Genomic DNA, 16662 nt, shown 5'->3' with positions numbered 1-16662 from the left:
TGACAGAGGCCTGTAATTTTCATCATAGGTACACGTCAACTATGACAGACAAATTGAGGAAAAAAATTCCAGAAAATCACATTGTAGGATTTTTAATGAATTTATTTGCAAATTATGGTGGAAAATAAGTATTTGGTCACCTACAAACAAGCAAGATTTCTGTCTCTCACAGACCTGTAACTTCTTCTTTAAGAGGCTCCTCTGTCCTCCACTCGTTACCTGTATTAATGGCACCTGTTTGAACTTGTTATCAGTATGTTAGACACCTGTCCACAACCTCAAACAGTCACCAAAGAGCTGTCAAAGGACACCAGAAACAAAATTGTAGACCTGCACCAGGCTGGGAAGACTGAATCTGCAATAGGTAAGCAGCTTGGTTTGAAGAAATCAACTGTGGGAGCAATTATTAGGAAATGGAAGACATACAAGACCACTGATAATCTCCCTTAATCTGGGGCTCCACGCAAGATCTCACCCTGTGGGGTCAAAATGATCACAAGAACGGTGAGCAAAAATCCCAGAACCACGCGGGGGACCTAGTGAATGACCTGCAGAGAGCTGTGACCAAAGTAACAAAGCCTACCATCAGTAACACACTACGCCGCCAGGGACTCAAATCCTGCAGTGCCAGACGTGTCCCCCTGCTTAAGCCAGTACATGTCCAGGCCCGTCTGAAGTTTGCTAGAGTGCATTTGGATGATCCAGAAGAGGATTGGGAGAATGTCATATGGTCAGATGAAACCAAAATATAACTTTCTGGTAAAAACTCAACTCGTCGTGTTTGGAGGACAATGAATGCTGAGTTGCATCCAAAGAACACCACACCTACTGTGAAGCATGGGGGTGGAAACATCATGCTTTGGGGCTGTTTTTCTGCAAAGGGACCAGGACGACTGATCCGTGTAAAGGAAAGAATAAATGGGGCCATGTATCGTGAGATTTTGAGTGAAAACCTCCTTCCATCAGCAAGGGCATTGAAGATGAAACGTGGCTGGGTCTTTCAGCATGACAATGATCCCAAACACACCGCCCGGGCAACGAAGGAGTGGCTTCGTAAGAAGCATTTCAAGGTCCTGGAGTGGCCTAGCCAGTCTCCAGATCTCAACCCCATAGACAATCTTTGGAGGGAGTTGAAAGTCCGTGTTGCCGAGCGACAGCCCCAAAACATCACTGCTCTAGAGGAGATCTGCATGGAGGAATGGGCCAAAATACCAGCAAAAGTGTGTGAAAACCTTGTGAAGACTTACAGAAAACGTTTGACCTGTGTCATTGCCAACAAAGGGTATATAACAAAGTATTGAGAAACTTTTGTTATTGACCAAATACATGAATTCATAAAAAATCCTACAATGTGATTTTCTGGAGAAAAAAAATCTCATTTTGTCTGTCATAGTTGACATGTACCTATGATGAAAATTACAGGCCTCTCTCATCTTTTTAAGTGGGAGAACTTGCACAATTGGTGGCTGACTAAATATTTTTTTCCCCCACTGTACATGGTCATTTTGTAAGCTACATTGTGATGGCTTAAGAGGCTTCACCAGCTCCCACACTACTGCATGTCGTGTCAAGATGTTTTCAGAGATTATGTTCTCTCTGCAGTGCAACAAACAAAAGGATTCACATTTCACAGTAGCAACACGTGCGTGATACTGTCTAACATGCAGGAGACATATTGCTCAAGTAGTTCCCCAGTGGCAAAAGATCAGAAATGGGCTGCCTGTGTAAATGCAGCCAAGTTAATAAAAAGGCAAATGTAAAGGGAAGCTTACTACTAAAGAACACAAATGTGACTTTGATACCTATCCAAGCTGAAGAGAAGGAAAATGTAAGATGAAAGAAATAGAAGTCATCGCTTAGTACATAAAAGTTCCCAAGAGTGGATTCAGACTTAATGGTTTTAGGCTGTGTACAGTATGCAAAAAGGAAATATTACAGTTTTTGAATTGTCTGTAAAGCCAAATTGCTGGCTGTCCTATAGTCACTGGGTCCAGAAGTTATGTTGCTAATTGTATAGGTAATATACAATACCTCTACCTTGCCATGAAATCTGAATAAGAATCAAAATGTAGACATCATAACCATTTTCTCACACAGTCATAAAAGTTTCAGAGTTGTGTATAGCCCAACATTGCATAGTAAACACATTAAATAATTGATTAAGCAAAAGAGCGAGTGCATGCTCTTGCCTTTGTGGCATGAACAATTTCATAGGGAATTAGGTGATAACCATTGCCAAGAGTACAGTATGTGTTTCTATTTGTTCTGGTTCCAACCAGTGGAGCAATCCTAGTGTTTTTGTGTCTTGACATGTCGCCTATTTACAATCTGAAGTTCTCACAGCCATTTAACTTTCCACTTAAAAACTACTTTTAATGAAAATCATACTTATTTAGTTGATATCTTGATATAGGCTATGGGTTGTAGTCATGTCTTAACTCTGGTACAAACATTCCCTTATGTTTTAAAAACTATAAGTTGGGGCTTAAAGACAGGAATTTCAGAGTCTGTCTGAAACAGAAGTTTGGAAAACTGTGATGTAGCCTATGTTATGATTGGGCTAAACAATCCGTGCCTCTCTTTTCATTTCGTAGCATCATTTGAAAATACAGGGAGCCAGATCATTCTATTTGTTGAGATATTCAATTATGCTTGTCCATGTCCCCTAATGCTTCACATTGAAATGACAAAGATGTGAACATTGCGAATTGGCATCGACTGGCATACAATGTTTATGAATGCAATGCCACTCTCATGCACCCCTGTAAAGCAAGGCACCATACAAAGGCCATTCTTATTTTAAATGTATAAGTGCTGGTATAGTAACTGCTCAACAAGGCTATATTGAAGTGTGGATTCATATTACAATGTAAAAAAAAAAAACGTAAGTTGAATTCACTTCATTCCATTAACTGTGTATTGCATAGGCTATGTTTGCTAGACACAAGATTCCAAAAGCTTTAAAACATGAAAATATGTGCTAAGAATTTGTCTACTGTGTGTGGCAAACGTGCTGAGGATTTGTCTACTGTATGTGGCAATGTCATCAAATGACAATGTGTGTTTAGTACAGGGGTGGAAAACAAATTGACATCAAACTCAAAAATGTATGCCTAAACTTTTAGGCAATAAGACACTTCGATTAGGCATACATTTTGAAAGTGCAGATTTTGTAGGTTTTCTATTTTTTTGGTGTTTAAGTGCATTCATTTGTTCTCACGTTACTTTGAAGTAACAGACATCTATTCAGGCAGGACACAGTCTTTTAGTGTGTTTGGAGTTATAGTGGCTCCGCATGTCCTTGCGAAGGCGAAACTTCTCCCCGCAGACGCCACAGATGTACAGGTGCACATCCATGTGTTTCTCCAGGTGCTCGCCGCTGGGGAAGATTTGAAAGCACACCTGGCAGATGGTCTCCCCGGCCGACAGGTGCGAGATCATGTGGCGCACATGGTCGTGTTTGAGGAAGGTGCCCTGGTCGCACACGGGGCAGACGTAGCGTGCCATGCCCTTGTGCATGTCGGTGTGCAGCCGGAGCTGCCGCTCACGCAGGAACTGCTTGCCACACGTCTGACAGCTGAACTGCTTCTCCTTGGTGTGGACAGTGTAGTGCTCTCGCAGGTGGCAGCGCTGGTAGAAGCCCTTGCCACAGATGGCACAGAAATGCTTGCGCCGGTGGTCAGGCTCCACGCCGCCATCCTCCAGCAGGGCAGGGCGGAATAGCTCCTGCTCGTGGCAGGTCAGAGCGTGTTCCAAAGCCAGGCTCTCGCTCTGGAACAGCAGGCCACAGTGGGGGCAGGCTAGGTCACCCCCCTCCAGTAGCCCTTCATCCATGGCCGGCAGGTCCTCCGGCAGGGGCGAGTCGCCCTCCTCCCCATGAGAGTCAGTGTCCGCACCCTGAGGTTCACCACAGCGCTCAGCATGCTCCTGCAGTTGCCGCCCCTTGATTAGGACCTGGCCACACCTCCCGCAGGCGCAGATGTGGCCCATGTGGTTGGAGATGTAGTGGGCTGACTGGTACTCCTCCGTGAGAAGTTCTCCGCACAGCTCACATGGCAAACTTTCCCCGTCCTTCTTCTCCTCTTTAATCTTGTGCATTTTAGCAGGTATGCCAGAATCCTCATTGCTGGACATGTGCCCCTCAAATGGCTCGTTGCTGTCGTCCATGACGGAAACACCAGCCTCGGCCTCCTGGTCAAATTTAATCGAGTCCCTCATAGTGTCATTGAGTGCACTGTGCCTCGCACTGATATTTCCCACCTGGACCACTTTAATGTCATCCATCTTGGACACCACGTTTTCTTCCGGCTCCACCTTGATGGTGATATTCCTGGCAGACCCAGGCTCGTTTTCCGTACCAGTTGCCACAGACCTGATCACTGTGTCGGAGTCAGACTTGTGGTCTGGCCAATCTTCTCTAGCCTTGCAGACCACCCTGTACTCCTCCATCCCCTCAGAGGACAAGCTCTCCACCTTCCTGGAATCGTTGTCTGCCTCTGCGCTGGTCCTGGGGACCTGGAAGGCCTTACGGTTGGTGCAGGTGAGGATGTGCTCAATCAGCAGCTTCTCGCAGCTGAAAACAAAGCCGCAGTCGTCGCAGGTGTATGTGCGCCCGAAGCGGGGGCGCTCTTTCAAGGTGGCGCTCCGGGTGCTGGGTCTCTTGCGCAGGTCACAAGGCTGCTCAGCTACATTGTCTAGAAACGGTGATGCTACTACTACCAAAGGGGGCGCCACATCCTCCACCACAAGTGGAGGTCTGTTGACTGGGACAGGAATGCTTGGTTGCACAGGCACAGCAGTAATTGCAACTTTGGGCAAACTTTTGGGCTCGCTCTCTGGGGCACCTGGCTTCTGCTGCTCGTACATGCGGACTCCAAACATCATTTTGCCGGTAATTGCCGGGCCAGCGGAGGAAGAGGAGCTGGACGAAGTGGTGGAGGAAGAGGAGGAGGCAGTGGAGGACGGTGTGAGGTTTGAAGTGCTTCTGATGTCCCGGAGGTCCTCCAGGGAGTCGGGGATGTAGTACATCTGCAGGTAGGCCATTGAGGCCTTGAGCTCCTCGAACTCGTAGCTGCCCACCACGATGCGGCCCAGGTACATGAGCTGCAGGATTAGGTCGAAGCACTCCGCGCTAATCTGCATGTTGCTGAGGTCCATGCGCGCCGTCCCCTGTTGGTCCCGGATGAACATCATGCGGAAGTAGGAGCTGCAGGCGGCCAGCATGGCCTTGTGGGCCCGGAAGTAGATGTCGCCGATGGCGATGCAGCAGTCACACAGGAAGCCCCACTCCCGCTGGTTGTTGAGCTGCTGGAGGACATGCTCGCTGTGGCTCAGCCTCGCCATCACCCTGGAAAAGTAGGGGGGAGGAGAGAATTAGCAAAGCAATGCTTCAATCTACAGATGCTAAATAACAGCAATGTAGCACCAAATCTGTTCGAAAACACAAGTGTGTAAACTTGTGCAGAGACCAATTGCATGTCTTACGACATCTTTATAAGTTAAATTAAGATTTAATGATTACCATTGTAAAATAAAAGGTTAAATACAACAATATAAGATACAAATCTGAATCAGTCTATTCACAACCCAAGAGGAGACCCAACAAACGTAACATGAAAACTAAAAATTGTAGCTACTCCACCCTCCTAGGCATTGGATAATTTACACATTAATGGTTGCTTATTGAACTATTTTTATTTTTAAAGAGTAAACCCTCATGCCTTAAAGGTGGAATCCGCAGGTCGCCCCACTTCTTGTGTTGTGTTTTCACTTTGAATGAAAACAAGAGGGTTGAGCCCTGAGCAGACTTGGGCTGGCCTTCTGGGCAAGGTGTGTCATTGCGCTAAATCCCGCCTACTCAAACGACCCTCCTGCCATGGCTCCGGAGCTGGAGAGGAAGGGAAAGTCACTTGCAAGCTACAGCCGCCAAAAACGATCACAGAGCAGACTAAGCCAACAAGCTAGCTAACTTGTTTGCAGATAAACTGTCCTGGTGGCAGGGACAACATTTTCAGAAAATGTCAACAGAAATAAGCATCATTCTCGGTTCTTAGATCTGAATGAACTTGACCCCTGTCGTATATGATGAATGGTGGCAATTATTGCCGTCAACAAAGAGTCCGCTATGCTGCATCGTGTTCAAAGCTTTTATTAAAATCACGAGATTTACAGCATAGGTACAGACCCGCGGTGTCCGGAGAACGGCTCCCCGATTGCCATGGCCGTTCTGACGTCTCATCTCTTAACCCCTATTTATAAACAATGCAAAAAGAGGAGTGACTCCCTCTTCTGGCCAATCACCAGTCTCCCCTGGGGCATCACCCTCCAAACGCTACATTTGAACTAAGATCATAAAACAACATTCTTTGTTCCTCCAAAACATTTAACAAAGGCATAATCTTCAGATACGATACCCCAAAAGAGAAAAAGAAGTGAGAAAAAGACTGCTCATGACCAATCCAGAAACCGGATCAACTTTGGAATACATTTTGAAAGTTGGAAGAGTGGCGCCGGAATGGCCACCATTCTCATGGACTGGTAGTTAAGTGTTGGGTTGAGTTTTTAGCTTGCTAGCTACGTTAGCTGCTAACCTTAGTGTATTCAATGTTGAAGCTAGCTAACGCGGCTACTGTATTCGGACAGTTTAGCACTCAAATGAATCTAACGATAGCTAGATAATGTAGCTACACTGTATAAAACCCACAAGACGCCCAATGACTTTATTTCAACTACGCTAATGTTAGCTAGCTAGCTAAAGCTATACTGAACAAAAATATAAATGCAACAAGTAAAGTGTTGGTCCCATGTTTCATGAGCTGAAATAAAAGATCCCAGAAATTTTCCATATACACAAAAAACGTATTTCTCTCCAATTTTGTGAATACATTTGTTTACATCCCTGTTAGTGAGCATTTCTTGTTTGCCAACACAATCCATCCACCTGACAGGTGTGGCATATCAAGAAGCTGATTAAACAGCATGATCCTTGCACAGGTGCACCTTGTCCTGGGGACAATAAAAAGGCAACTCTAAAATGTGCAGTTCTCTCACACGATGCACAATTGGCATGCTGACTACAGGACTGTCCAAAGGAGCTGTTGCCAGATAATTTAATAATTCATTTCTCTACCATAAGCCACCTCCAACGTCATTTTAGAGAATTTGGCAGTACGTCCAACCGGCCTCACAACCGCAGATCACGTGTAACCACGCCAGCCCAGGACCTCCACATCCGGCTTTTTCACCTGCGGGATGGTCTGAGAAAAGCCACCCGGACAGTTTATGAAACTGTGGGTTTGCACAACCGAAGAATTTCTGCACAAACTGTCAGAAACCGTCTCAGGGAAGATCTTGACGTGACTGCAGTTCGGCGTCATAAACAACTTCAGTGGGCAAATGCTCACCTTCGATATCCACTGGCATGCTGAGAAATATGCTCTTCATGGATTAATCCCTCTTTCAACCATACTGGGCAGATGGCAGACAGCATGTATGGCATCGTGTGAGCGAGCGGTTTGCTGATGTCAACATTGTGAATGGAGTGCCTACAGACAACAAACACAATTGCATTTTATCTATGGCAATTTGAATGCACATAGATACCGTGACGAGATCCTGAGGCCCATTGTCGTGCCATTCATCTGCCGCCATCACCTCATGTTTCAGCATGATAATGCACAGCCCCATTTTGCAACGATCTGTTCACAATTACTGGAAGCTAAAAATGTCCCAGTTTCTCCCATGGCCTGCATACTCACCACACAGGTCATCCATTGAGCATGTTTGGGATGCTCTGGATCGACGTGTATGACAGCGTGTTCCGTTCCCGCCAATATCCAGCAACTACGCACAGCCATTAAAGAGGAGTGGGACAACATTCCACAGGCCACAATCAACAGCCTGATCAACTGTATGCAAAGGAGATTGTCGCGCTGCATGAGGCAAATGGTGGTCACACCAGATACTGACTGGTTTTCTGATCCACGCCCCTACTTTTCTTTAAGGTGTCTGTGACCAACATATGCATATCTGTATTCTCAGTCATGTGAAATCCATAGATTAGGACCTGATGCATTTATTTCAATTTACTGATTTCCTTATATGAACTGTAACTCAGTAAAATATTGCATTTTGTATTTTTGTGCTGAACAGGAAAATGTGGTTGATTAACAACCAAATAATTATTGAATCACAAAGCATAACAAAAAATTTCATAGCATTTCTTACCTCTCTTTTGCTGTTTATTTTTCCACAACTTCTACAACATCAGGTTCCCTCAAAATCAGATTGTCTGCACCAGTATCTCCCTGAGAAATGTTTGTGTGCTGTTGCTGTATTGAAATTGAAGTAGGTAACTAGTTATTTGAGCTTCTGTTATTAAAGCAGGATATTGATTAGGCAAGCTAGGTTAGCATCAGCTAGCAGATAGCTAGTTAGCGTTTAACCACATAAACGTTACCAGTATCTTTGGTTTAAACGAGCACTGTAGCTAGCTAGCTGTATGGAAGAAGGACTTGGAAGACCAACATGACTGGGAAGGAGTGGTGGAGGAGGGAGAGGCAGGGTGAGAACAGACAGGGAAGGCCCTCACTGGGTAAGAGGCCCTTGATTGAGATGGGCTGAGGGGGAGCCAAGAGGGATCAAACAGTCTATTTAAAATACAGATTTGATTACTTTTACTCTGGCAGTTTTTGTGCAGTTACAATAAAAGATAATAACCTCTAACCATCTCTCTCTCCATCCCTTCTTGCAGGTAACCATGACTTCTATCAATCACCCCCGTAACTTAATCATTAGTGGTACTGCAGTGTTTCCTCTGGGAAATGTGTTAGCTGTGGGGGAAAAGTGTTCCGGGGTCCTCCCCACCAAAACAAAATATGTATAATTACTGAAAAGCTTGGTTCTGGTGACTTTTTAAAAGAAAAAAACTCAAATAAACCATCTAAAATATCATTTCCACCCCCAGAAATGAGCGCAATAACTTATTGGTAAAAGTATTATAGTATACAGGATACAATTTAAGGTTGAGTGCTGCAGCTATCTAAAGAAACACAACAGAGACCTTCTTTCTGAAATAAAAAAGTTTATCTTGACAAAATTAACAGAGGAACATCTGATAGAACATGAATTAGAGCCCACTAATTCATGTTCATCACAAAAGGAGGGTGTTGGAAATCTCTTTCCAGGTTCTGACATAGTTTACAGCCTTTGTCAGAGCACTTTATTCTTCTGGGCTTTTGGAAAAAGACTTCCAACGCCCTCCTGTAATTGAGCTCCTTGATGGGGGGTCCGTTGATGGACAGCTGCATGCAGGCGGCTAGCTGCTCTCACTGCAGTCTGTTCCTTTAGTCTGTTTTGACCTGCAATAACAGAAATAATAATAAGAGAAGGGAGAGGGACAAAGAGGATCTACTTTCACATTTAAATGTTCTTACTCGTTTCATTTCAGAGAAGTCCCTCTCACAATTAATGGAAGACACTGGTATAGTCAGTGCGATTGCTGCCAGCTGGCTAAGGCAGGGGTAGACTGCCCCCACTCAACAAACTGCGAGGCCAGCTTTGTCATTGCAGTCAGCTGGTCCAACCCCTGAAATACATGAAAAACTAAAAGACGTACAACATTGAAGAAGAGCCAACAGGAAAAAGGGTTAGGCAACACTGGCCTAAAATGTTCTCTTCAAAAGATTGTCACACTCATGCGATACCTTGAATGCTCCAACTAGCACATGTTGCTTGTAAGGCTTGTAAGAGAGCCACTCTTGCAGCACAGCAGCCTCTGGCACTTGCAAGAACTGCCTGGAGAGGAGGGTCAGGTTGAAGGTGTTTATCCTCTCACTAGAGAACGCAGCCTGAGGTCCCAACACACTGAAGGCCCCCAGAATCTCCAGGTGTTGGAACTTCTGGTCTAGACTGTCTTGGAGGCCAAAAATATATGGATCCATGACCTAATTACAGCACAAACCAGAAGATAAGTGATTAATAGCTGTTTGTTTTAGTTTATCCAACACACAATGTAACATTGGTTTCATCACAGCATTTGAAAACAAATGTTCTTACCTCCTCTCTGAACTGAGCCAAGAACTGCTCCCTGGTCTTGGTCTTCTCCACCTGGCCTCTCCCTCTCCTCCTCCCTCTTGATGTTGAATGCGCCCAGACCCATTGGGTCATCGAGATCCTGGTGGAGTTGGCTCAGAAATAAACACATAATGCTGTAGACTAGTACAGACTAAATATGCACAAACATTTTTAGCCCTTTGACTAACCATGTTGTGTATTATATAGCCACGGCTTCAGTCTGTCATTTTTAAGCCACTTTGGGTGCCATCCAGATTGCCGGTGGTGCGCACTTGGCCTTACTCCTCTCTCCCCCCGTTTTATCTACTCCTCTTTCTTCTCCTTCTCTCCTCTCTCCTTTTCTCCTTCCATCTCCCTTCATGGCTCTCTCCTCTCATGGCTCTCTCCTCATGTCCCTCATGCATCCCTACCTCACTCCCAGGATTCTGCCTCTTCTCTGTCTAGTAAAGTAAGCCATACACTTCTTATAAAAACGATAGCTTAAGCTTTCAAAGAGTTAGCTAACTAAAGACAGTTTCATTTAATTCAAGCTGATTTGACGTTAGCTAGCTACGTTAACATTACCCGACACTCTTGTCCCTGCTCCCCCTTTCTCTTTCACTGCTGTGGCTGGAAATAGTTCAATTAACTCAACTGAGAAAAAAATGATCAAATCGAAGACAGATAAATGTAGCTTTCTTGCTTGCACTTGATATAGTCCCAAATGAACTAGCTAGCTAACTTGCTAGCCTAGTAACATTAGTTAACCATGTTTCTATCACCAACATACTTGTGGATATTAGATAGCTAATTGCAATTACAATTGTGGCAGCAATATTATAGATCTAAATTATTTTAGTAGAGTTTTTGGGTTATAGCTAGCTTATGAAGTTAACTAGTTGGCTAGCTAACGTTAGTCAAACAAACAAGCTAACGTACCTTTCTTGCAGTTTCTCACGCAGGAGCGCTCTGATGTGATTCAAGTGAATTGTGTTTTGCGCCTTAGAGCTTCTGTATTGCGCACTGGTCACTCGCACATTGGTCACTGGCGCGCTGTGTTTCTTGAGTTGCAGGCTGCCTGCAACAGCTCACAGAGCTAAATAACCTTCAGAACTGTGTTGAACCCAGACAGATTATCTATTTACCAAGAAAAGCGAATGTGCTTTACAGACCTTTATTGAAACTACACTACCAGTCAAAAGTTTGACTGTAGAATAATAGTGAAGACATGATATGGAATCATATAGTAAAGAAAAAAGTGTTAAACAAATCAAAATATATTTTATATTTGAGATTCTTCAAATAGCCTTTGCCTTGATGACAGCTTTGCACACTCTTAGCATTCTCTCAACCAGCTTCACCTGGAATGCTTTTCCAAAAGTATTGAAGGAGTTCCCACATATGCTGAGCACTTGTTGGCTGCTTTTCCTTCACTCTGCGGTCCGACTCATCCCAAACCATCTCAATTGGGTTGAGGTCGGGGGATTGTGGAGGCCAGGTCATCTGATGCATCACTCCATCACTCTCCTTCTTGGTAAAATAGCCCTTACACAGCCTGGAGGTGTGTTGGGTCATTGTCCTGTTGAAAAACAAATGATAGTCCCACTAAGCCAAACCAGATGGGATGGCGTATCGCTGCAGAATGCTGTGGTAGCCATGCTGGTTAAGGGTGCCTTGAATTCTAAATAAATCACAGACAGTGTCACCAGCAAAGCACCCCCACACCATAACACCTCCTCCTCCATGTTTTACGGTGGGAAATACACATACGGAGATCATCCGTTCAACCACACCGCGTCTCACAAAGACACGGCGATTGGAAACAAAAATCTCAAATTTGGACTCCAGGCCAAAGGACACATTTCCACCGGTTTCTTGGCCCATGCAGGTCTCTTCTTCTTATTGGTGTCCTTTAGTAGTGGTTTCATTGCAGCAATTCGACCATGAAGGCCTGATTCATAGAGTCTCCTCTGAACAGTTGATGGTGAGATGTGTTATTTGGGCTGCAATTTCTGAGGCTGGTAACTCTAATGAACTTATCCTCTGCAGCAGAGGTAACTCTGGGTCTTTCATTCCTGTGGCAATATATTTTGATTTGTTTAACACTTTTTTTGGTTACTACATGATTCCATATGTGTTATTTCATAGTTTTGATGTCTTCACTATTATTCTACAATGTAAGAAATTGTAAAAGTATGAAAAACCCTTGAATGAGTAGGTGTGTCCAAACTTTTGACTGGTAGTGTATGTTTGGTAGAAATAGGATGTTTCTTTTGGTATGGTGGAAATTATTCTGCCATGGTGCAGCGCCACACTTAAATGAATGCAGAGGAAACACTGTGGTACTGAGAGTTCCTCTAATTGCTGTTATTAGGACATTTGTCATGTAGAGAGGATGACATGTTATTGACTTTGACCAACTGCTGTCTATTTGGTTAGAAAGGTGGTTCTATACAGAGGATGATTCTATACTGAATGGAGAGCTATCCTCCTATAGGTTCACTTCATCCCTTACCTAACCTACGTACAAGGTTAGGTAAGGGATGAAGTGAACCTATAGGAGGATAGCTCTCCACGACAAGGGTTGGGAGTGAAATAACAGTAGGCTGTTCAATACTGAGCCATACTGACTGACGAGTGGCATGGATTGGTACAGCTCGACTCAGTCCCACATAGTATGTTATCATTTATTTGGCTAAATGATTATCCATAGTGGCCTCTTTTGATACAGCAGCAGTCTTAAAATGGACTGTTACCTTGCATGCAACACTAAGATGTTAAAACTTTCCAACTCCAAATGAACTCTATGACATTTCCTATTTTTACTCTCTCACTGCAGTTGTTCTCAGGAGATGGGTCAGTGTGTGTAGAGAACATATGTCTGACAAGGTGGATTCAGGCTTCTACTTCATCGCCCTGGACCACTTCGAGGCAGAGGAGGCCAAGTTTTGACCTGTGAGTCAAATTGACGTAACTTTCTTCTAAGGCTTTTGGGGTCATGGGTGTTCCCTAACTCATCTTGTGTCTTACTCAACTCAGCACACATGTATCCCTTCACCTTCCTCAGTAGAGTCTTGACCTGGGGTATCAAACTCCAATATCTATGTACCTAAAGATGGCGGCGCTGAGGAGGGCGTGCGTCTTGCCGGTTCCTGCTCGACTTTGCTTTTTTTATGGCTATTTCTGCATTAATTATTACTTTGCTTGCTCAGAATTGTTGTGCAACACTTCTGGATCATGAATCGGAAGCTACACACATCTCTCCGCCTCCCGGATCTGGAATACTACATTCGCTCCTTTGTTCCCCGAACAGCGGGCTTACTTCTTGCTCCTGGCCGAGATGACCTGAGGCAACGCTGGTGACAAAGAAGAGAAAGGAAAGGGGGACTCCAAGCTAGGCTGAAAATACAGACTACACGGCCTCCTCTTCCTAGTATCCTTGATGGCTAATGTCCAATCGCTGGAAGAGAAACTTTGTGAACTCAGAGCAAGTATTCAATCGCAGAGGGACATCAGGGAATGCTGTGTCTTTTTACGGAGACGTGGCTTACGGACAATAAACTTGACTCTGCTATTCATCCAGATGGCTTCTCCATATTCCGAATGGATCGAGTGGCGGCTTCTGGTAAGATTCGGGTGTAGGGGTATGCTTCCTCATAAACAAATCCTGGTGTACCGAAGTTGAAAACATCGCAAGCTCCTCTTCACCCCATCTGGAGTTTCTGATGCTTAAATGCCGACCCCACTATATGCTGAGGGAATTCACGTGTGTTATTATCACAGCTGTGTACATACCGCCACAAGCAAACACCAAGGCGGCACTCAGCGAACTGTACAAAATCATTAGCCAGCAAGAATCCTCTCACCCGGAAGCAGTCTTTATTGTTGCGAGTGACTTTAATCAAACCCGTCTAAAACAAATGTTCCCAAAATATCACCAACATGTATCCTGCCCCACAAGAGGATCCAGCGTGCTTGACCATGTATACACAAACATCCGTGGCGCGTATGAAGCCATCCCCCGCCCCCACTTCGGCGAATCAGACCACATCTCTTTGTTCCTACTCTCACCTACAAGTAGCAACTCAAGAGGGAGCCACCAACACAGAGAATAGTGAGGCGCTGGACAGAAGAGGCAGACTCAATGCTGCAGGATTGTTTTGAGAATACTGATTGGAATATGTTCAAAGATTCATCCACTCATCCAACAATGAGGAATATACATCGTCAGGCTTCATTAGGAAATGTGTTGATGATGTTGTACCCACAATAACAATCCGGACATACCCCAACCAAAACCCCTGGATGAACGGAGATATCCGTACAATGCTGAGAGCCCGTACTGCAGCATTCAATGTCAGCAGAACGAACCCCGATGACTCGGTGGCGTGCGACACGTACAAGGTAAGCAGGTACGAGCTCTGCAAATTCATTAGGGAAGCAAAAAGACAACAATACAGACTCAAACTTGAATTTATGTTTGACAACTCAGATTTGGGTCACATGTGGCAAGGACGACAGACTAACATGGACTACAAAGGCAAATCCAGCTGTGCGGTGCCCACCTATGCTCGCTTCGACGCAGACAATACCGAGCCATCCAGGAAGACACTCCCTGCTCCAGACGACCATGTCCTTTCCCTCTCCGAAACTGACGTGAGGAAATCTCTCAAAAGAGTGAATACTCAAAATGCCGCCGGCCCAGATGGCATCCCTGGCCGCGTCCTCAGAGTGTGTGCTGACTTTTATTTTCTAACAGTTTGAATTGAGGTGTGTTCTGCCTCCTCATTAATTCACATAAGAAGTAGCCCATTTCACTGTTACGGACAATTTATGTTTGAGGCTTTACTGAACCGGACAAACTTCTCTCTTCGACGATAGCCCAAGAAGCACTTCCCCAGTGCACATCTCTAGTCAGAAGAGGCCTTGCAAACTTTTTCCCCCTGGCACATTTTCTAGCTGGTGCCCGCATTGCCTTCATTGTTATGAGAGCATCCTGACTGATTGCATCACTGCCTGGTATGGCAACTGCTCGGCCTCCGACCGCAAGGCACTACAGAGGGTAGTGCGTACGGCCCAGTACATCACTGGGGCCAAGCTTCCTGCCATCCAGGACCTCTATACCAGGCGATGTCAGAGGAAGGCCCTAAAAATGGTCAAAGACTCCAGCCACCCTAGTCATAGACTGTTCTCTCTGCTACCGCACGGCACGCGGTACCGGAGCGCCAAGTCTAGGTCCAAGAGGCTTCTAAACAGCTTCTACCCCCAAGCCATTATACTCCTGAACATCTAATCAAATGGCCACCCAGACTATTTTCATCCCCCCGCCCCCCTCTTTTACACTGCTGCTACTCTCTGTTTATTATCTACGCAGTCACTTTAATAACTCTACCTACATGTACATATTACCTCAATTACCTCAACTAACCGGTGCCCCCGCACATTGACTCGGTACCGGTACCCCCTGTATATAGCCTCACTATTGTTATTTTTACTGCTGCTCTTTAACTGGTTGTTACTTTTATTTCGTATTATTTGATGTTGTATTTTTTCGTGATTTTTTTGGGGTATTCTTTCTTAAAAGTGCATTGTTGGTTAAGGGCTTGTAAGTAAGCATTTCACTGTAAGGTCTACACCTGTTGTATTCGGCGCATGTGACAAAAACATTTTTTTTTTAAGGTTATGATGAGCTAAAGCTAAGCTATTTGCCAGCTATGTGTGGCGCCATGTTTGTTGACATCATACAATGCATTCTGGTTGTCACGTAAGCGTCTGTCAGACCAAAGATGTTATAACAAAATGAGGTGTAGAGATGGTTCACTCAACTGACTTATGGTGCTTTCAAGACAACTGGGAACTCCAAAAAATATGAGGTCAAATCATGGCGTCAGTGATCTTCAGGTCGGAAAGTAGGAGCTCTAGAAAGAGGCCGGGTTCCCGAGTTGGAATTCCGTGTTATCCCACTCGGACCTCATTTTTTTCAGAGTTCCCAGTTGTCTTGAACTCACTGAAGTTGTAAGTCAGAGATTTATGAGTTCCCAGTTGTTTTGAATCCGTCATCAGATTGTAACTATGGTACCTCAGGGTGGTTTAATTTTATTTAGCTTATAAAAACTTCTCCTGTGTTTGCCCCCCATTTATTGATAAATCCCCATCATAGTAATATTTTCTGCATCATATCCCCACACGATACCTTCCTCCATTTCAACCTCCCATGGACTTGAAATCCCCCACAAATTAAACGAACCTTCCCACAAAATCCCCTAAAATGGTTTCAACCAAATCTGGCAACCGTTTTTAGCTTTTGCGCTACAGTTAGGCTAGGCAGTAGGCTTGTTTTTGGGGTGATGATCTCTGAAGTGATAACATTGTATTTACTTTGTCAAAAACTGTAAATGCCTTGTCAAGTCATGTGCTCCGGTTCTTGTATACACTAACAAGTATACTGAACAAAAATATAAACGCAACATGTTCAATGATTTTACTGAGTTACAGTTCATAAGGAAATCAGTCAATTTAAATCAAAGCTAATCTATGGATTTCACATGACTTGGCAGGGGTGCAGCCATGGGTGGGCCTGGGAGTGCATAGGCCCACCCACTGGGGAGC

At 44.6% G+C, this 16662-nt stretch overlaps 1 protein-coding gene across 2 annotated transcripts in view; it reads right to left on the bottom strand.

Moving 5' to 3' along the window:
* Positions 1–2102: 2102 nt before the first annotated feature.
* Positions 2103–16662, bottom strand: part of LOC121549132 (zinc finger and BTB domain-containing protein 1-like) — a 29441-nt gene continuing 14881 nt past the window's right edge. Inside the window, exons 2-3 of one of the 2 annotated variants that reach the window (XM_041860989.1) lie at positions 5721–5887; positions 2103–5347 (exon numbers count right to left, since the gene is read on the bottom strand). In XM_041860989.1, coding sequence (XP_041716923.1) covers positions 3247–5343 — 2097 coding nt within the window. In that variant the 5' untranslated portion in view covers positions 5344–5347; positions 5721–5887 and the 3' untranslated portion in view covers positions 2103–3246. The remainder of the gene's footprint in view (positions 5348–5720; positions 5888–16662) is intronic. The other variant, XM_041860992.1, reaches the window with a different exon arrangement.

Source organism: Coregonus clupeaformis, chromosome 33, assembly GCF_020615455.1.
Source record: "Coregonus clupeaformis isolate EN_2021a chromosome 33, ASM2061545v1, whole genome shotgun sequence".
Classification (NCBI taxonomy): domain Eukaryota; kingdom Metazoa; phylum Chordata; class Actinopteri; order Salmoniformes; family Salmonidae; genus Coregonus; species Coregonus clupeaformis.
This window is presented reverse-complemented; position numbering and strand designations above follow the sequence as displayed.